General features: G+C 40.1%; 1 protein-coding gene across 1 annotated transcript; it reads left to right on the forward strand.

Annotated features, from left to right (window-relative positions):
• The first annotated feature begins 1,409 nt into the window (after positions 1 to 1,409).
• On the forward strand, positions 1,410 to 20,751 carry LOC129426237 (NXPE family member 3-like). Its single transcript, XM_055182448.2, has 8 exons — positions 1,410 to 1,486; positions 1,740 to 1,807; positions 7,507 to 7,878; positions 11,895 to 12,310; positions 12,404 to 12,474; positions 12,552 to 12,755; positions 18,510 to 18,850; positions 20,443 to 20,751. Exons 1-8 carry the CDS (start codon positions 1,456 to 1,458, stop codon positions 20,638 to 20,640), a joined length of 1,701 nt encoding a protein of 566 aa, XP_055038423.2. The 5' UTR covers positions 1,410 to 1,455; the 3' UTR covers positions 20,641 to 20,751.
• The last annotated feature ends 883 nt before the right edge of the window (positions 20,752 to 21,634 follow it).

The following is a 21,634-nucleotide window of genomic DNA, read 5'->3' on the forward strand; positions in this document are numbered from 1 at the left end:
CTCGTTGAAGATAATTTCGAATATTTGTAGTACAACAGATCATCCACCCCGCTCATGATTGGATCCCACTTCGGGATTTTGGGTACTGTAGTTCTTTACTAGTGTTTTCACCATTAGAATCCTTTAATTTCTTTTAAACCAAATAACTTATATTATTTTTGTTTAACTTAAATAAATAAATTGAGTTATTGAATTATTATGTAAAATAAGCATTTTTTTTTTAGTTTTTTTCACGCAAAACTCACGTTAAAACATGATTTTCGTACATTACGCTAATTTTGTTTTTTGTGACATCTGATGGAGTCAAAATAGCAAGTATATATATATATATATATATATATATATATATATATATATATATATATATAGTTTCTAGATTTAATCACAAGTTAAAATTATTGAACTACAAAGAAACATTGTTGAGCTTTATATGCTTATCTGACTGTGTTATGACGAAAATACAATGTAGGAGAGGAGAAAGCCTAATCATGTATTTGCAGCAACATTAAAATTTCAAAAATGGGATCCAGGGTCTCTGCTACAGAAAACCTCTTTCATTGTGCTGCACAGAATGAGTTGAAAACTTAACTTTAGCAATGTTTTATCCAGAAACTCTATCAAATCTTGCAGGTAGACTGTGATAATTAAAAACAAAATGTTTTGGTCCACAAATTTTAGGATCTGTCAGATTAGTACAGATTATTATTTTGCCCAACTCCCTGTCTCCTCCAATAAGGCCGTTTCTCAAACAGAACAGAAGGCTGCATCCTTCGAAGGTCGCATATGTAGGCTGCATATTTCATTACTTGTCTTATTTCAGAATATTAACAAATATAAAGTTTACTATTAGTAATCGTACATTGTTGTAATATGCTTGTGACTTGCGAATGTAATGCTTATCTGAAACCAGTGTTGGTGACGTATGCTTTCATATGCGACCTGCGGGGAATGCAGCCTTCCGTTTGAGAAACGGCCAAAGTATTAATTTAGCTATTTTCACCCTTCCCCTCAATGCAGCCGCCTACTACACTGTCTCTACTAAATTTCAGCTTTGAATATTTTCCTGGAAAATGCTTTATTTCCCATCCTAAACAGGGAGTATAAATACACAGGGAAACTATGCACAGGTGAAAATCACAGGTAACCATAGATATAGACAGGGGGCTAATTAAGCAATAAGAACAGACCCCAGACGTTGAATGGTAAATGCATGTGTGCTTCTATAATAAGAATTTAACATTAAACACATTATAAACAATTTCTCATCAGAGCCAACAGATATTGTAGCAAAAATGATTATTAGACAAGTTAGAGCAAAACACAAAACTTGAGATACAACGAGACACATACAGTATACACGGAGTATGTTTGTAGTAACGCCTCCTATTAAAACCGTGTAACCAATATCATACGTGTTAGTGTGTCTGTCAAAATAGGAAGGAAACGGAGTTAACCATGTCTAAAACCGCTTCAACTAATTCTTCAGGTAAATCATTTATAGAAATCTGATTAAAAGGTTTATTTTTTTGACGTTTTAACTTTTGTTTTAATATTTTGTTCTTTGTCATTTTTGAGAAACTGTTTATTAATACGTAACTTAAATAAATAAAATTATGTTATTATTGAAAATGACTTTAACGTCAATAAGTTACATGAAAAACATAAAAAATGTATGAGAAAAGATAGAAACAGATCTATAATTACAACCGCAAATTCTCACTCATACAGTGTGTTTTAAGTTAACAGGTTCACTGTTCGTGGAATTTGTCTAGTGGCGCTATTGTTGTGGACACTGACCTGTTTGATTGTAAGTTCATAAAAATATTAAGGATTTATTAAAAATCATTTATTATTTTTTGGGAAGGTGACTTTACAGATTTGGGTTTAAATTGATTTAAATAAATGTGAAAGAGAAATGTGTTTAACTTGTGTAACTTTTTTACATTTTGATATTTTTCCCTTCACTCAATCTTATAGCTCATTGGTTTTTCTGTGTAACATTACCTTTAAAGTTTAAATATTACATATCTCACAATATGAAAAAAAAATCATTATTACGTGCATTTAATCTGACATAAATTGAACATTTATTAATTATTTCGGGACCCGACATCAAATCCTAAAACTCCAATAACTCCAATAACAAATACATGATAACATAACTTGAATAAAATATATGCTACTAAAGAGAAACTTAACAAAACTAAACATCACAAAAAAATCTGTAAATATTTAAGGGCTCAGTTGTAAACAGAACTGTCATATGAAGAGTTTAAGCATCTTTAGGCTAAAAGTAGCTCCTAATTTCGATGATTTAGAAGAGACATCTTAAAAATAATGTGTCCGTCCTAATATTAAGACTCCTAAATATTTTGCTCTATGAGTATTTCACGAAGTTTTAGTCTTTTAGTTTTTAGCTAAAAATAGCTTCTAAATCTGTGAAAGGTTTGGTACTCAAGAGGACTTCAATGTCAGTTAGACCAAATTACAAACATTTTAAAGTGGCTTTTGCCTTATTTTCAATGTACAAGTTGAGCAAGAAATAACAACTGTAAGTTTTCTTTTATGTTTGCATGTTTTACTATAATTTATTTTTCAAGTCTGTTCATTCATGACATCCATTCTCGTAAAATGCGTATAAATAGCACGCAGTATGAAAAGTCGTGCATATGCCAAATTCCAATGAAAATTTAAACAAATGCAAACTAGGCGATTTCTTTATTTTCGTTTTTCTGTTTAATGTGGATCGTACATTATAGCAGATATGACGCACACTCTTTCAATGACATTTTGCCGTAATAATAGTAATAAGCGCACATATGAATTGTCCACGCCCGTCAGTATTGCGATTGATCCAGATGTCCAGTTACAGTGTTTATAAGAACAATGTATCGCAGTGCTAACAGAAAGACAATCACATGCAATTATTTAGCTATGACGCATTTAATGTACCTTGCTGTCATTTGGCCTATAGATATTTTGATCAAAGAAAGTGACATATAAAGCATATCACGTCAAATGTGTAGGCTAATACAGTAATGTGAAAAACACATATGAAATGCAGGCTAAAATGTCAATTTATTTAACGTTACCTTATTACTTTAACATGAATTTAAGGAAATTAAAGTTAAAAGAGAAACATCTTGTGGACTTAATTCATTCATATTTTATTATTTATAAAAACACCTCTTTCATATCTGTGACTAGGCAATCAAAAACTTTTGGAAATACCACACTGTAACATCATGTAATAACAATGACGTAATCAAACATTTTTTTTAATTAAACAGAAATCATATAGTCGATAATCAAATTGTAAATAACATACGTGGCTTCAAACTGTAATATTTATGTACGTCTCTGGTGAGCGTAACCAACACCCCCCCCATAAAAAATAAAATAAATAAAAAATCTGCACAAACAGTTATATATATTTTTTTATTTAAACAACATATGTGAAAGAGAAAAATATACTTCTCAGTTGCAAAAATCCTTCATTAGAACACTCAAAAAATACTTCCAATAAATCCAGCTATTTAAATATTGCAATTACAACAAGAAACACACTTTTTAGGGGCACAATCTCACATTGCCAAAAGACAACAAACACAAATATGCACAAAATATGACACTATAAGTTATAAGAACGTAAATAAATATACACTAAACTAAATGCATAAATGTGCCAAAAATATATACAATCAGATACATAAAAATGTAACACGAGCAGAGAGCAACAATATGAAATATTAAGAATAATATAGGCTACAAATAAAATAATAGAACTCCTTTATAACACAAATGTAAAAACACACTAAAGAGAATCTAATTATTAGCCTACTAATGAAAACACAAACTAAAACCAAAACCTGACCTTCAACCTCAACAGATCTCCTGTTTTTTAAAACCAAATAATTGTTGTATAAGCATAGCAAGTATGGCAAAAAGGCGAACAAACTTAAGAGTTATAAGTTACCCAATTAACATTAGCACTTCATTCATGGATACCGTAGTAATCATACGTCGCGCCCCGCTTTCCCAGTCTCATTCAAGCTTGTTTGAGATGCGGCTTGCCTCGCCTGAAATACAGGCGAGAGTCAACCAGGCGGCTGCAGTGAGGGGAGGAGTGAAAAAGTGCAGGCAAGCCGGACACCTCCTGAATTACGCAGTGTTGTGGGCTGAATCCGAAACAGCATACTACCGTACTATATAGTAGGCAAAAAGCAGTAGGCGAACGAATAGTATGTCCGAAACCTCAGTATACGTAAAAGAGTAGGCGAGAATTAGCGGGATTTTGGACTATTTCTCGCGGGATTCAGAGGCACGTGTACTTAGGTATCGTCCGAAACCGCCTACTTACTGAAAATGTAGTAGGGGAAACAGCACGTGAACAGAGTAGTACGTCCGAAACCTCAGTATACATAAAATCAGTAGGGGAAAAATCCCCGGATGCCCTACTGAGTCTGCCCAGATTCTGAAGCATGCATCGGATGGACACTTCTATCCCAGCTTTCCCATGATGCCACGGGAAAGCAAAGCAATCGACCGGAGACCAGCCAATCGGGTGATTTCGATACGTTACACAGGGCTGTTCCTCAGCACCCCGACTTCACGCACAGACCCAGGATATACCACAAAGTGCTCAGCTGATTTATGAAAATAAAGCCGTAGAATTGTCACAGCTGTGTTGAGATGACAGTAAATATGTGATGGTTTGATAGAAAAATACATTTGAAAAAAGTTTTGTTTCATATTGGAATTCACTTCTATAGGTTTTCATTTAATGTGATGGTTTTATTCATTCATTTTTTTATTCAAGTCTTCTGTTGTTTTAATTAAATACAAGAGATTGCTTCACTAAAATGTATATAATCACATTGACTGCATTGTCTAGTTTGCATTCAAGCACAGCTGTCATCTGACAATAGATATTAAATTACAATCTGCTTGTTTTACTTATTTTAATCCACTACAAAATCATGTAATATCTGTAACACTGACAGAAACCGTAGTAGAGTTGTCAAGTTACTGATGGACTGGTGTTAGTGCACCTGTCCCTCATACACACGCATACGTTTCTTTTCTGTTATTAGGTTTGTTCGAGTTTATGCACCGCTGTAAGAACCAACAGGTGGATGACATCAAGTACCGTGAGAGCGATTCCAGAAATCACACGGAGAAGTCTGATTTCGAGTTGCTCTCGTTGTATTGTGATGTCAATCTCCTGACGATTCTTGTGGTTCAGCATGAACTCGAACAAGTCTACTACGTCATATGTCATGATAACGTCAACATGGGGAATGTTGTCCATACTTAACGCGAACGTAGGTACTGTCTTAGAGCACATTAAGTAGGTACCCAGTGAAATTCAGTACCTACACAGTAAGTATGCGATTTCGGATTCAGCCGTGGACTGCAAACGTCAGCAATGGAAGAGATCGCATTCGCATAGTTTATTGCGGTTTAAATAGATGCAACTGAAATACTAAAAAATGCATTTACATTAAGATGTTTATAAGGAGAATCAAAGGTGAACTGTTCATTACTGAAAAGGCTACTTAGTAAATGTTGGATGTTATCCAAGTCTAGTGGTAATACAATTCTTTTCTGTGTGAAATATAAACGGCTCACAGTACAAATAATTCAACACCAATAAAAAGGTTTTAAGGAATTCATTAAAAATATAAATGTCATAAGTCAAGAAGAAGTTGAAAAAATATAAAAGCTACTACAGGAAGTAAACTTTTTAGAATTAAAAAATTGAAAGCTGACATTCCTGGGCCAATGAGCACTAAGCTGTGTCGTCAGCAAGTCTTTTCCCATTGGTCTGAATGCTCTTTCGCAAGGACTACTGGGTTGGTAAAGTGCACGAAGCCTGCTGCAGTCCGCATCAAGGGGGCAAAGGGGGCACTGATGAGCACACTTCGAAGCATAAAAATTACAGATGGGACACCCTACGGATTCGTAGACTAAGGCCCTGTCCCAAATGGCGCACTTCATGTGGACTTTCGGTCTCGTGGCCTTAAATTGCGCATGCTCGCTTAGTCCACGAGTCCGTAGGGTGTCCCATCTGTCATTTTTACGCTTTGAAGTGTGCTCATTAGCGCCTCCTTTGCCCCCTTGATGCGGTCTTCAGCGAAGCCCACACTGCAGCAGGCTTTGCGCACTTTTGTGAAAGAGCAGTCAGACCAATCAGACGACGGAAGGGAGAAGTTCACACTGACGGGCAATTTCTCTTCCTATTTCCGGCGTGACGCTCGAGTCTGTTCCAAAATATGACTCCTGTGCACGCATGTGGACTCACATCAAGGGTCCATAAAGTGTGCACTACATGATGTCATCAAAGTGAGACAAAAAATGAGGAGGACCACAAGTCCGGAGTGTCTGGAGAGTTTTTTGGTACACGTCAGTGTGACATCAGAGCAAGTCAGACATAACTTGGACACTTTTCTTATCGGCATGCATCTCACGGCGATCACCGGTGATCGATTCTGCACAGAATTTGCTAATCTCAAACAAGCCTAATCGACTTAATGCTGCGCCGCAAGAACCGACAGACGGATGACTTCAAAGTTCCACGATACCCATTTAAAAGCAAACTCATCCGTATGATTTTGCGAGTTGCTCTCGCAATCCGGATGTCGATTCTTGCGGCACAGCATGAAGTCGAACAAGCCTGAGTGGTGTTGCGCAGACCGATCGGCGAAGTTTGCCGGTTGCAGTCGAAGGAGGAGTTGAATACGGAGCCATCAAGCCGGAAAACTGCTGCTTGCCGTAGTGACGTGTGTGCCGTGTTTCCTTTTTTTTAAATCGCGAAATGAAGTAAATTTGATGGTGAATTTGTAAAAAATCTAAACTTTTAATAAAAAGTTTCAACTAGAAACATTTTATATATAATATTTTAATTGCTGTTTATACTGTATGCCAGAAAATAACGGAAACAAGCCAATATTAAAACAATACCAATAGAGTTTGGTATTTTCATTTTTCTTATTTTTTATTACACGACACAATATAACATATGTATGCATATTAATGTGTTTTACCTGTTAAAAACACAAATTTATAATGTTTATTAGTGGAACTGAAGGTTGGATTAAACTTGAAACGCACGTGATCATTGTCATCAATGAGGCGATCAAACATGAAGAGCTGTGTCGTCAACACAACTCCGTGCAGCCGCTCTGGAGAGGCTGCGCGGGCTGAGCCAGCTGGCTACTCTCGAAACGCTCTCGCGTTACTTTAAAACCATACATTACAGTCACATGCCTGTAAGTCAGACGCCGATCGGTCTGCGCAGCGCCGCATGAAGTCGAACACACCTATAATGTTTTGCAATGAGGATCTTGTGATGCGTAAAAAATGTGTACACCAGTAAAAGCAGAAGGAGGAGATTAAATGGAGTTAAAATGAAGTATAGTTTGTCACGCTGCATGATATGGCAACTTTTATTAAGAAAATGGGAAAATGTACTGGAATTTGACTGGTGTCTTGTTTTTTTTCCAGACTGTATGGAAATTTCTGGATGGTGGTTTGATAATCACATTTCAGCACCCCAGTCCCGGATCTCTGTCAATTACAAGACAAATACATTCAAACGTATCATCCACAAATTTAGTTCTTGACATGGGAATCAGTGAAAAGGAGTGGGATAGACTCCAAAAGGCTCTTGACTGGGCAAGTTCAAATCAAGAAATCACTGAGCTAAAGCTGAGCACAAGTCCAGTTCACACAACATTCTCTATTGTGGGACTCAATAAAACCTACAGAGTTGGACAAAAGATTAATGTTATTATTACAGCGAGAGATCACAACAAGAACTTGAAATCATACGGAGGCGACTTTTTCCAAGCAAAGCTTTTCAACTCCAAATTAAAGGTATGTTTAAATATTTGCACTGTGTTTAAGTCCACTTCTAGACATCCACTCGCAAACTTCTAAGTCTTCCTTTTAGGGGAATCTCTGCTGTCGTTTTGAAGTGTGTTCGACTATTATGTACAAATCTAATATGTACACTTTAGGCAGCTCCATAGACCATACAATGCAATACAATTATAACCAGAAACAACAGAAACTCGCAAGGTGTGCACAGTGTTCTGGTTGTACCCTTATTTCATATACTGTAACAATCAGTGAGCACAGAATAGCATGAAGTCAAACACACCTGCAATAATTCTACTTAATTTATCCCAAGTAATCAAGTACTACTTAAGACCTCACTCGTGAAAAGTACACACTTAGAAAGGATGTTTTAATTTTTATTTTTTATCTTTGTGCGTTAAGTTTTTAACACATTTTGTGTAATTTTAATACTATGTGTCATTTTGTGTTGATCTTGTGTTAAAATAAAACACAAGTTGTGTTAAAAGTAACACAAAATGTGTTGTTTCAATAATAACACAGAGATGTGTGGATTCTGGGACAATGCATTTAGTTTGTTGTCCCAGAATCAACACTAATGTGTTGTTTTTACAGTAACACATCAATTCTAAGAGTGTAAACTTCAAGGCAAACAAGATGGAGGACAGCTAAGCCCTTTTCACACAGACATTCCGTAAAATACACGGGAAAGGCATCCGGGATTTTTCCGGGATCCTTTGATTTTTTGTTCATTCACACTGCCATGATTACCCGGCATCTGATGGTCCAGGAAAGACACGTGACCTATTGAAAGTCCCGCCCTCTCTTCTACGCAGCGTCTGAAGTTTGCATATTATATATTATTTCTCTCTCCAAGAACCAATCGCGTGCATTTTTGTTTATGATAAGATTATAAAGTAGTGCGTGACGCGCCGTTCTAATGCTGGTGAATGATCTCAGCTTCAGAATGGATATTTGACGAGCTCCCTGATCTCTGCTTTAATACAGTTTTCAGACATTTCTCATCGTGATTGTTCATATACATTTAAAACCCGCATTTTGAGGAGCTGAACGATATATCTTGTTGGGATGACGCGCGGGTATTTTCGTTTATCATAGCTCAAATGAGCACGTGATGCGATATTCTTTTATGCTGCTGAATGATCTCCGTTTCAACGCAATAAGTAACGAGCTAACTTACCTGATATCTGCTTCAGTCCAGTTTGCTGACATTTCTCATCGTGAATGTTGTAAATCCCTCATTTTTAAGAGTTGAACCAACTTGATGTTGCCATGACACGCGTGTCCACACTACGGCACGTGCGTCATTGTTTATGCGTCTCATTTATAATTTCCTGATAACTGCGTCAATATAGTTTGCAAAATTTCTCGTGGTGAATGTTTATATGCATGTTATCTCTTGTTTTAAGGAGCTGAACCATAACTTTTGTTGTGATGATGCGCACGTCCTCACTATGACACACCCATTACGGCATTGTTTCGGCTTCTTGTTCACACAGAGGGTTATCCATGTATCTGACTAGGTCCTCTTTTCGGCAACGATCCCAGTAGATTAACGGGACGAGTTTGTTTTCACACAGACGCTTGTCTGGCAATTTTACGGGTATTTTCTGGGACCAAAGGTCTGTGTGAATGGGGTTCTAGTGAGGCAATTGCTTAAAAAACTGGACTTAGTTTGTACTCACAATATCCAAACCAAACCGCGCTCAGGCGCGTTTGACCCCCAAGCCTGGCTCGTTTGACCAGTGTGATCGCTCTGTACCACGCCCGAATTGCCTGATCGCAATTCAAATGGTGAAGACATCGCTTGCAGTATATAGGAATTTTCCTCACTCAAACATGTTCTAATGGCAGAAAGAAATATGATTGGTTCACAAAAACGACCAATCAAAATGCTCGTTACTGGTTTAAGCCCTCAGCAGAGCATTCAAGGCACCTTCTGCAGTGAAGCAGTTCGAGCTCACCTTTGGTCAGGTGAGTAGCGCAGATATAGTAAGATAGGAATGATACTGTTTTGAATTCAGCTCGAAATGTTTTGAGCATTTAAGTGACGTGTTTACGCATTTTCACGTGTCTGTGGCACGACTTTCTTTTTCGTGCCAGTTTCACGTATTGTTTATTCAAATTTTTTCCTTTTTTCAAACCATTGTCGCTTGGGATTTGGGTTAGATTTGTGGTTTTCGTCAGATTTTTAAACTGTTTTTGCGCGAGGATAAAGTTGTGTTTGGGTTAGAATGGCATTGGTCTATATGTTTATTTGTCAGAAATTTACACTGTTTTTGCTTGGGGTTGGGGTTAGAGTTGGGTTAGGGTGAGGATGTCATTTTATGTAACAGAAAGTTGTTCTAACCCCAATCCCAAGCGACAATGGTAAGAAAATAGGAAAAACAATTGAATAACCAATACGTGAAACTGGCACGAAAAAGAAAGTCGTGCCACGGACACGTGAAAACGTGTAAACACGTCACTTAAATGCTCAAAACATTTGGAGCTGAATTCAAATACGCCGTGTGTCTCAATTCGTTCCCTAGCTCCCGAGGTCGTGAATCAGTATATCGTGTACACAGGTTTGGGCACTGGTAAGGACCCTAGCTCACTTCACATTGGGACAATGTTCACTTATTTTTCTGTCACGTGGCTGCTTAAGCGCGTTGTAATCACTCACAGCTGTTACTCATCAGCAAAACCAACATCTCTCTGACTTAATTTTAAAAACAGTACATTGTGAAAAATGCTGTCATTATTCTCTTACATATCTGTGCATAAAATTGGAGGCATAATTACATTTGAAATGTAATAAATATATTTACAATTTTAAATAAATATTATTATTTTAAATATTGAGTAGATTGTGGTTCCTTACTGTGTAGCAATGTGTGTTTATATTTACAACTAAAACAAACGTTTGTCTTTATAAAAGTTCTGTAACATTTCATAAAGTTTATTGAGTTGGATCACGTGATGTTCGGTTGGCCAGCTTCAGAAAAAGTCACGTGATTTCCGGTTAGGGAACATAGGGACCATCGATGCTCACTGGTTTTGCATTGCATTGTGGGAATTTTTAGGGAACGAACGTTCCAGTGCACTGAACGGATTTTGCGATTGAGACAGCCCTTAAAATGGCCGACTCCCTGATCAGTGCCCTGACTACTGAACAAGGGAGCTGATTGAAACACACGGATAGTCTCATTCATATCTTACCATGTCTGCGCTACTCACCTGACCAACAGTAAGCTCGAACTACTTCACTGCAGAAGGTGCCTTGAAGGCTCCGCTGAGGGCTTAAAGCAGTAACGAGCATTTTGATTGGTCGTTTTTGTGAACCAATCATATTTTTTCTGCCCTCTGAATATGTTTGATTAAGGAAAACTCCTACGTGCTCAATTGCACAACCACTCCCCTTCATCTGCCTCCGTAAAAACATTTTGATGTGCGCAGCAGGGTTACGTGAATGTCCGAGCCACAAACGTGACAGATCAACTAAGCAATATGATGACATCCCTGCTGAAAAAAACAATAAAACCATTATTGAAAATAATTAAATTAAAATACCAATAGGAACCATTAGCTTTTACCATTAAAACCACTACACTGTAGTGTATTTTGGGCCATATTCCATTAGAACCAATAAAATTCCCAATAATCTGTAATGGTTTTATTGTTTTTTTATCAGGGATGTGAGGGGGCTGTCAGTCATCGCACACAAAACGACTCCGAATAAAAAAAAAACAGATTTAACATTACGATAAGTTCCAGTGTTAAGCGAGCACTTTACTTCCTGCTTTTTTCAAAACAATCGCATCTTAATGACGAAAGTGCGCCGGGGCTCAGATCGATTAAAATACATGAGTGCGTGCATCTGGGGGAGTAGGGAGGGGTGACAATCTAATAAAGTATATACCCATCTGTCACTTTGGGTGAAAGCGATTAATGCATTAATCATAACAACCTTTAGACATTTACAAAATGAATGTCTACCAGATTACCTATTAAAATTTTATTTCTTCTTAAAGGCAAGTGTTTTTGGGAAAGTTGATGATCATCGTAATGGGACGTACACTGTTGATCTTCTGCTACCCTGGGAAGGTCAGGCACAAGTGTCTGTGCGACTGGTCCACTCCAGCGAAGTTGTGCATATTATTAAAAAATACAGGGACTCCTCATTCCCACGGAGTCTTTATTACGGTTACTTTGAAGGGTCAGGACCAAAAGGAATCAGGATTAAAGAAAAAGTAGAATGTAGTCTTAAATGGGGCTCAGATGGAAGTTGGACTAAAGGCAACTGCTGCTGTGAATATAAGGATGTAAAAACAGGAACGGAATGGCAGTGTGAGAGACCAAATAAACTGACCTGTGACAAATGGGTGCATCATGAAAGAGGGGCTTTGAAAGACCCATCAAATAAATTTGAACAAGAACTTTTTTCAAGGTAAATAAAAATAAAAGCCACAATTCTGCAAAAGCATATTTATGTATTTAAATCATTCATTCATTTGTTTGTTCATTCATTTAACCTCTACAGAAAATTAACAAATGTTGATATTCCTGGAGACAATCATAACATAAATGTTGTTCAGAACCCTACAAGCAATGGTACAAGTACAGTTAAATTATAGTAAAGAATTTTGATAAATAAACCTTAAATTAAATATGCTGTTTCTCTTTTTTAGGCAAATCAGTGAAATGCAGATCTGGTTTGACTACACCAGTACCTGCAGGGTTTTATTTTAAAGATGTCTGGAAGTCTTTTGTATGTAACACTCAGGAATTCAGTCCTGCACAAATGGGAAATTGTCTTAAAAACAAGATTGTTTACCTGTTTGGAGACTCTACCACAAGGCAGTGGTTTGAGTATTTAGAAAAAAAAGTGCCAGGCAAGGGTTTTTTTGGTATTGTAATGAATAATTATTTGTCTGTATTTTTGACTTGATTTAACTAATAAACAACAATAATAAGCATATACTAAACAAATAAACAAATTTATACTATATAATGAACGAATAAACGAATGTGATAACATTATACATACTTTTAATTAATATTGTTACATTACACCTCCTATTTACATAGTCTAAAAATAGTAAGTCCTCTTTTCCTGTGTACTGTATTGTTCAGTATATCTGCCTACCTGCAACAGAACAATAACCAGGTGGTCACCCTTCAACAGTGGTTTCCAACTCCAGTCCTTAGGGTCCCCCTACAAGAACATTTTAGATGTCTCCATATAAAAGAGCTGATTTAGTTTATCAGCTTTTTAGTGTTTTAATTAAGGAAATGTTTCAAAGGCCCTGTCCCATATGGCGCACTTAATGTGGACTTTCAGTCTCGTGGCCTTAAATTGCACGTCTATAAGTCTATAAATCCGTAGGGTGTCTCATCTGTCATTTTTATGCTCCGAAGTGTGTTCTACAGCGCCCCCTTTGCACTCTTAATGCAGTCTTCGGCGAAGCGCGCACTGCAGTAGGCTTCGCGCACTTTACCAACCCAGAAGTCCTTGCGAAAGAGCAATCAGACCAATCAGATGACGGATGGGAGTGTAATGACTTGTAAGAGACGGAAGCAAACGCGGGTGAAAAATATAACAATGTTTATTAAATGTAAACAAAGAGAGAGTATTCAGTGTCAATGCGGAAGTAATCCAGTCCGGTGTTGTTGAAGGCAATGGTGACGATGACTACGGTGGAAGTTGATGTTTTGAGTGCGACGTTGGTGGAGTGGTGAGCAGTGGTGAAATCCAAGCTGACACGGAACATCCACACGAAGACGACGACGACAATACACATCCAAACTGAAACACGTAATCCAATGTACACGGAACAACCAAGCAACACGGAGACTGAGCAAACAATAGAATCTGGCAGGGAACAGAAAGTCAGGTGAGTATATATGGAGATGATGTAATGATGAACAGCTGGAGCGAGACAATCAATACACAGGTGACAGGGATTGCTCTAACGAGCACATGGCAGGGGTAAGTGAACAACACACACACACAAACATGACACGGAGGAAAACAATGGATTTTCCTACCGTGACAGTACCCCCTCCCCTAGGAACGCCCCTCGGCGTTCCCAGCCTGCTTTACCTGCTGATTGAATTCATCAATAAGGCGGTGATCCAGTATGTCCCGAGCAGGAACCCACCTTCTCTCCTCCGGACCGCAACCTTCCCAATCCACCAAGTACTGAAATCCGCGTCCCCTCCGTCTGGAGTCCAGAATACGGTTAACCGAATATGTGGTTTCCCCATTAACGATACGAGGCGGAGGGGGAACCGGGGCAGGCGGATTAAGACGGGAAAAAATCTCCGGTTTAATTTTGGAAACGTGAAAGACGGGGTGAACCCTCCTGTACGCAGGAGGAAGGCTAAGACGCACTGTTACCGGATTAATGATTTTGGTAACAGAAAACGGGCCAATAAATTTGGGAGCAAGTTTATTCGAGACGGAACGCATCAGAATATTCTGGGTTGAAAGCCACACTCTTTGACCGACGACGTATCGGGGAGGCTTCGACCGGTGGCGATCGGCCTTGGCCTTGGTGCGTGACCTTGCCTGGAGCAGAGCTCTGCGAGCTCTGGTCCAGGTGCGGTGGCACCTCTGGACTAGTGCGTTTGCGGAGGGAACCGACACCTCGGATTCAGTACTGACAAAATTAGGTGGTTGGTACCCTAAACTACACTTAAATGGAGACATGCCCGTAGATGACACCGGCAGAGAATTGTGTGCGTACTCCACAATTGAGAGTTGCTGACACCAGGACGAAGGATTCTTGGAAACCAGACATCGCAACACCCTTTCGACGTCCTGATTGGCTCGCTCGGTTTGACCGTTGCTCTGGGGATGAAACCCGGACGAAAGACTAACAGTCGCCCCTAGCAATTTGCAGAACTCTCGCCAAAATTTGGACACAAACTGGGGACCCCTGTCAGAGACCACGTCTGGCGGGAGGCCATGTATTCGGAAGACGTGGTCAATGACAGCTACCGCTGTTTCCTTGGCTGATGGTAATTTGGGCAAGGGAATGAAATGGGTCGCCTTCGAGAACCGGTCCACTACGGTCAAAATCACCGTATTACCCTTAGAGGGTGGGAGGGCGGTAATGAAATCTAACGAAATGTGGGACCAGGGTCTCGAAGGGACAGACAGCGGTAAAAGTAACCCATCTGGAGGACGATTGGAAGTCTTACCAACGGCACAAACCGAACAAGCCAAGACGAAGTCGTGGACGTCACGAGCCATACCAGGCCACCAAAATCGTTGCTTGACTAGAAACCTAGTTCTACTAACCCCTGGGTGACAAGCAACACTGGAACCATGACCCCACTGGAGGACGTCTGACCGTAACCCTTCCGGCACAAATAAACGGTTCGGTGGGCAGCGGGCCGGGGGCGTTACCTTTTCTAAGGCTGTCAAAACCTTCGATTCGACCTCCCATCTGAGCGCGGAGATAATGATTTTCTCCGGTAAAATGGGCTCGGGAGTAGCAGTACGATCGGAACGCTCAAAAAGACGGGATAAAGCATCGGGTTTGATGTTTTTGGAACCCGGCCGGTAAGAAAGTGTAAAATCGAAACGACCGAAAAACAATGCCCACCGAGCCTGCCTGGAGTTAAGTCTTTTGGCAGTTCTAATGTATTCGAGATTTTTATGGTCCGTCCATACAATGAAAGGTACACCCGACCCTTCAAGCCAGTGACGCCATTCCTCCAGTGCTAGCTTGACCGCCAACAACTCTCGATTGCCAATGTCATAGTTAACTTCCGCAGGAGATAAACGATGAGAGTAATACGCGCAAGGATGAACCTTTCCGTCTGAGGATGCGCGCTGGGACAACACTGCTCCTACCCCCACCTCTGACACATCGACCTCCACTATGAATTGACGTGAGCGATCAGGGGTAACGAGAATGGGAGCTGAAACAAAGCAGCTTTTCAGTTTGGCAAACGCAGCCTCAGCTGCGTCTGACCACCTAAACGTCAAACCAGAGGAGGTCAAAGCAGTCAGAGGTGCGGCTAGTTGGCTGAAATTGCGAATGAAACGCCGGTAAAAATTGGCGAACCCCAGAAATCTCTGCAGGGCCTTGCGAGACTCTGGGGATGGCCAATCTACCACAGCCTTAACTTTCTCAGGATCCATGCGAACACCCTCAGTCGAAATGACGTGTCCTAAAAAAGAAACAGACTGTGCATGAAAAACGCATTTCTCCGCCTTGACAAAAAGCCCATTCTCTAGCAACCGCAGAAGCACTCGTCGTACGTGTTGCAAATGTTCCTGGAGAGACGAAGAAAAAAATCAATATGTCATCCAGGTAAACATATATGAACTGGTCTACCATGTCTCGCAACACGTCATTAACGAGTGCTTGGAAGACTGCCAGCGAGTTCGTGAGACCGAAAGGCATCACGCAGTACTCAAAATGGCCTCTAGGGGTGTTAAACGCAGTCTTCCATTCATCCCCCTTCCTGATGCGAACCAAATGATATGCATTACGTAAGTCCAATTTAGTGAAAACGGACGCTCCCTGCAACCTCTCGAAAGCTGAAGACATCAACGGCAAAGGATAGGTATTCTTATATATCCTATATACAAGGTCGCAAGGAACCGTCCTTCTTCCCCACAAAAAAGAACCCCGCCCCCGCTGGAGATGAGGAAGGGCGAATGAACCCCGTTGCCAGAGAATCAGAAATATATTTCTCCATGGCCTCCATCTCCGGAATGGACAGAGAGTATAACTTGCCCTTAGGCGGAAACGTACCTGGCAATAAGTCTATCGCACAGTCATAGGGACGATGAGGAGGAAGAGAATCAGCCCGCGACTTACTGAACACCTCCTTCAGGTCGTGGTACTCTGCGGGCACGGTAGACAAATCCACTGCTTTCCCCTGAAACACATGTAGGGACGGACCTTGAGTCTTCCTTTTGGCAGCGGTGGAAAGGCGTGCGTCAACCCGGATCGCCAAGTCCACCAACCCGTTGAGCGACTTCGGTAATTCCGCCGTGATGATCTCTCGATGGATCCGATCCGCCAACCCATGCAGGAAATGATCCCACTGCGCTTCCTCGTTCCACCTGCACTCCGCCGCCAGGGTACGGAACTCGATGGCATAGTCCGAGACCGACCGCTCCCCCTGCTGGAGATCCGTGAGGAGACGGGCGGCCTCCCTCCCGGCGACGGAGCGGTCGAAAACCCTCTTCATCTCCTCTGCAAGCGAGGCGAACGAGGAACAACAGCTGTCCTTGTTTTCCCATACCGCCGTCCCCCAGAGGGCAGCCTTGCCTTTGAAAAGCGAGAGAGTAAACGCCACCTTCGTCTCCTCGAGGAAGAAAGACCGGGGCTGTTGGGCGAAGTGTAAAGAGCAATGAGAGAGAAAAGTACGGCAATAGTTGGGCTCACCGGCGTATTTCTCCGGGATAGGAAGTCTCGGTTCCTGGATGAAACTACCCCCTGGAGGTGAAGATGGTGCGGGCGGCATGGGTGGCGCAGTGGGAGGCGTGATGTCCGGAGATCGCTGAGAGAGCTCGGAAACCTTCGCCACCATTACCTGGACGGCCTTCCGCATATCTTCGATGGTTTGATCCTGATGATCCATACAAGCCAGAGATTGCTGGAGAAACTCCTCCAACGCTGAGATCGGTTGACCACCTGCTGCTTCCATGTTGGCCAGATTCTTCTGTAATGACTTGTAAGAGACGGAAGCAAACGCAGGTGAAAAATATAACAATGTTTATTAAATGTAAACAAAGAGAGAGTATTCAGTGTCAATGCGGAAGTAATCCAGTCCGGTGTTGTTGAAGGCAATGGTGACGATGACTACGGTGGAAGTTGATGTTTTGAGTGCGACGTTGGTGGAGTGGTGAGCAGTGGTGAAATCCAAGCTGACACGGAACATCCACACGAAGACGACGACGACAATACACATCCAAACTGAAAAACGTAATCCAATGTACACGGAACAACCAAGCAACACGGAGACTGAGCAAACAATAGAATCTGGCAGGGAACAGAAAGTCAGGTGAGTATATATGGAGATGATGTAATGATGAACAGCTGGAGCGAGACAATCAACACACAGGTGACAGGGATTGCTCTAACGAGCACATGGCAGGGGTAAGTGAACAACACACACACACAAACATGACACGGAGGAAAACAATGGATTTTCCTACCGTGACAGGGAGGAGTTCACACTGACGGGCAACTTCTCTTCCTATTTCCGTCTTGACGCTCGAGTCTGTCCCAGTGCAACCACGTGGACTCGCATCAAGGGTCCCTTAAAGTCTGCACTACTGTACATGATGTCATCAAAGTGTGGACTCTGAGGAGGACCACAAGTCTGGAGAGTGCTATTTGGGACAGGGCCAAACATGAAGGAGCCAGGATGAGTGGAATCAGGCGTTTCATATAATGAGACATCTAAACACCTGGGATGGGACCTGAAAACTGGAGTTGGGAACCACTTCCCTACAACCTCTATTAACCAGTTAAGCACCATATGAGTTGCAAAAATGGTCTCAATAAGTTTTGAGAAATTGCATAATTTTATAGATGTAATTAAGCTTTATATTTTGTTATCTAACTAGGCAACAATAACAAAACATCTAATGTTCATTTGATTTCTTTATTTAGGGTTAAAACGAATGGACCTCCACACTCCTCGAACTGGTGGACCCCTAATGGCTGTAGAATTAAAAAACAACATCATTGTTCACTGGAAGCCACATGGTGTTCCCTTGAGATTCACTAAAATGTTAATTACAGATCTGCATTATATCAGCAATGATATAGATGAAATAGCTGGTGGTGCTCATGCTGTTGTTGTCATCACATTTTGTGCCCATCTGGTTTTTCACCCACTAACATTTTATGTCCATGAAGTTGCCAAAATTCGTCAGGCTGTTCTTGCACTGCTGAGCCGAGCACCAGCGACTACTGTGATTATCAAGTCTGGCAATACTGGAGGCTTTAAGGTAGAGTTGGTCAATAAGTATTTATGTGTCCATTATTAAACAAGCAGGTTATATTAATGATAAAAAATACATCTATAATGTAGAAAATACATTAAATGACTTACACTTTGGAACAAACTATTGGTATTAAAGGCCCACTGAGTTGCCTTGGAAAGTGCATCATTTTTTGATGTGGTGACGTCGGCTGCATACAAAATCTGCAAAATGCTGCCTTCTGGGGCAGCAATCTAAGGCAGGAAGGCATCAAGGCATGTCCGAATCCAATGTTTGCTTTACTTTCTGACTCCTAAGATACCTTTATCGTTTTGTCCAACAATTCCATTACGCTGCCTATGAAGGCTGTCCGAATGCGTTACCCATAGCTGCTTTCATGCCGCTGAAGTCATTGCCTCATGAGCCAGCATGGCAACAAGTCAGCTGCCTCGGGTTTCTGATACATGATTTATTCCCCAAAGTGTTGCTATGGCAACTTAGCTCGAGTTTCCTTGAAAGAAAAACCCTGGTTCCCTGAGAATGGAGATGGTGAACGAGACGCTGCGTCTCCCTGCCATACTCCCTGCATCCCTGTAGGCACTTGCTTCGGCACTTGGTAAGCGAGTGTGCTTCTTTGGGATGCCCTCTTATACTCTTGGTCTGCGCCCCACTTATTATCTCATACATTTATTTGATACACATGATTCAGATCAGTCACACCGAGGATTTTCTAAAGTGTACATAATGAAAGTTGTGAAATAATTGCCTAATATTAACTCTGCTGAGCAATTCTCAGCAGTCAAACAGTGCTTGTTTTTGGCTCTGCGCTTATTTGTTTTTTTTTAGATGCCATTCAGATTGTTTGGCATACACATATTTAAGTATGAAAAATGTTAAACAACTTTTGTAATAATCAGGGATGCAAACTTATACACTTTTGTCTGAATTTATTTTATGATGATGATATTACTAATGTAATGTCATTCGTAATTGTCAAAGTGAAGAAAAGAAACATTTCTGTTATTCTGTGTTTATACTATCATATTTGGTAAGGTGGTCGTTTGAATGTTTTTGAACAATCATTGCTGGGCCATAAGTTACAAAAGATTGAGAACCTCTGCCTTTTTTGTTACATTAAAAACATTTAATTTTCTGCATTTATAAAATTAGAAATGGTTTTATAAACATGTATGGTTTTAAAGATATTTTGGAACATTTAACCTCATTCTACCGTAAAACCCAACCACTTAACCATATAAAACACAACACGCAAGTAAAAGTACAGTCACGGGTATTTATTGCAAAAATTGACCAATGAACAACAGTATGAAAGTATTACAAACAACTCGCATTGCAAACCTTGCGTTGTGAACTGAATCCATAAGATCCCTTAGCGATGAAAAATAAATGAAAAAAAGTCTGTTACAAGCTTGATTGGAAGATGGCACTTGTTATCATGTATGTTGTAATCTGTATCTGTTTCTTTGCAGAGGGATGTTACAACATTAAATAGTACTTAAATAAACGTTAGTAAATAATAACAAATACATTTTTTTGGAGTCTTCCTTTACATGCCCATGCTAATTATTTGTTTTGTTTTGACTTTTTTGTTGTTCCAGAATATTTTTCAAAGCGACTGGCTTGCATTGCAGTTGAACACAGTGATGAAGGAGATGTTCAGTGATATTAATGGAGTGGTCTACTTAGACATCTGGCAGATGACTTCATGTCATTATCTGCGTGAAAACATTCACCCTGGTCCTGTTATCATTGCTAATCAGATTAACATGTTTCTGTCATATGTCTGCCCTCCCTGATATTATATATATATATGTGTGTGTGTTTATACATACATACAAATTACAAAAGTATAGTTAAGTGTAATTTAGTTTTACTTTTGTTCGTTACAACGTAACATGTACATACACAAAAACTGTATTTCTAAATAAAAGAAATATGTAGAATCGAAATTGCCTTTATTGGTGAGTAAATGCAAATATGTGATGGACTGTTGTTCCATACCTGCGGTCTTAAATGCTGGGATAGACTCTAGGGCCCAGTTGCATAAAGCACCTCAAGTGTAATTTTCCCTTAAGTTCACCCTTATGTTTCCATTAAACTTTTTTAACCTGGGTCGCTGTCGTGAAACACTAACTGATTACCCTTACCTAAGAGAACCGTTTAAGGGATTATATGCAACACCCTTACATTTTTCTCTTACAGTAGGTAAGGGACCCCTTAAGTCTCATACTTAAGGGAAAAACTTAAGGTGCTTTATGCAACCGGGCCCAGCCCTAGTGACCCTGCAGAGAACATGGATTTGGAGAATAAATGGATAGAAGGATGTAGGGGAAATCAGGGAGGTTGGGGAAAGGCTACATGCAGTATTTCATAGGTCAAATTTCAAATAATGCAAAGTTGTGTTTTCTAGCAGTGGTTTTATGTTGTTTTGAAAACAGCTTTTGTAAAACATATACCTAATTTCTTTTATCCTCCCATCTTTACATCCCTCCATTCATTTAATATGTGTGTGTGTGTGTGTGTGTGTGTGTGTGTGTGTGTGTGTGTGTGTGTGTGTGTGTGTGTGTGTGTGTGTGTGTGTGTGTTGCACACTCCAATAACACTTTGCATTTATAAATCTAAAGATGTCCAATATGGTATGTTTATGATGTTTTAATCGGATTCTTGTATGCTTTTACTTACATCATATTCGTTGCAGACCAGTGGCGGCTGGTGACTTCTTTTTTTGAGGGCGCACGATGCAAAGTTCGTCACATGTATGTAGCCCGTCATGTGTGTGGTTTGTTATTT

Source organism: Misgurnus anguillicaudatus, chromosome 25 (genome assembly GCF_027580225.2).
Source record: "Misgurnus anguillicaudatus chromosome 25, ASM2758022v2, whole genome shotgun sequence".
NCBI lineage: Eukaryota > Metazoa > Chordata > Actinopteri > Cypriniformes > Cobitidae > Misgurnus > Misgurnus anguillicaudatus.

Excerpts from the sequence above, each read along its gene's own strand:
- LOC129426237 (XM_055182448.2), top strand. The coding sequence starts at position 1,456 with ATGTCTAAAACCGCTTCAACTAATTCTTCAG. Across the intron at positions 1,487-1,739 it reads CGCTTCAACTAATTCTTCAG|TTAACAGGTTCACTGTTCGT; the intron begins GTAAATCATTTA and ends GTGTGTTTTAAG. Across the intron at positions 18,851-20,442 it reads GCAATACTGGAGGCTTTAAG|AATATTTTTCAAAGCGACTG; the intron begins GTAGAGTTGGTC and ends TTGTTGTTCCAG.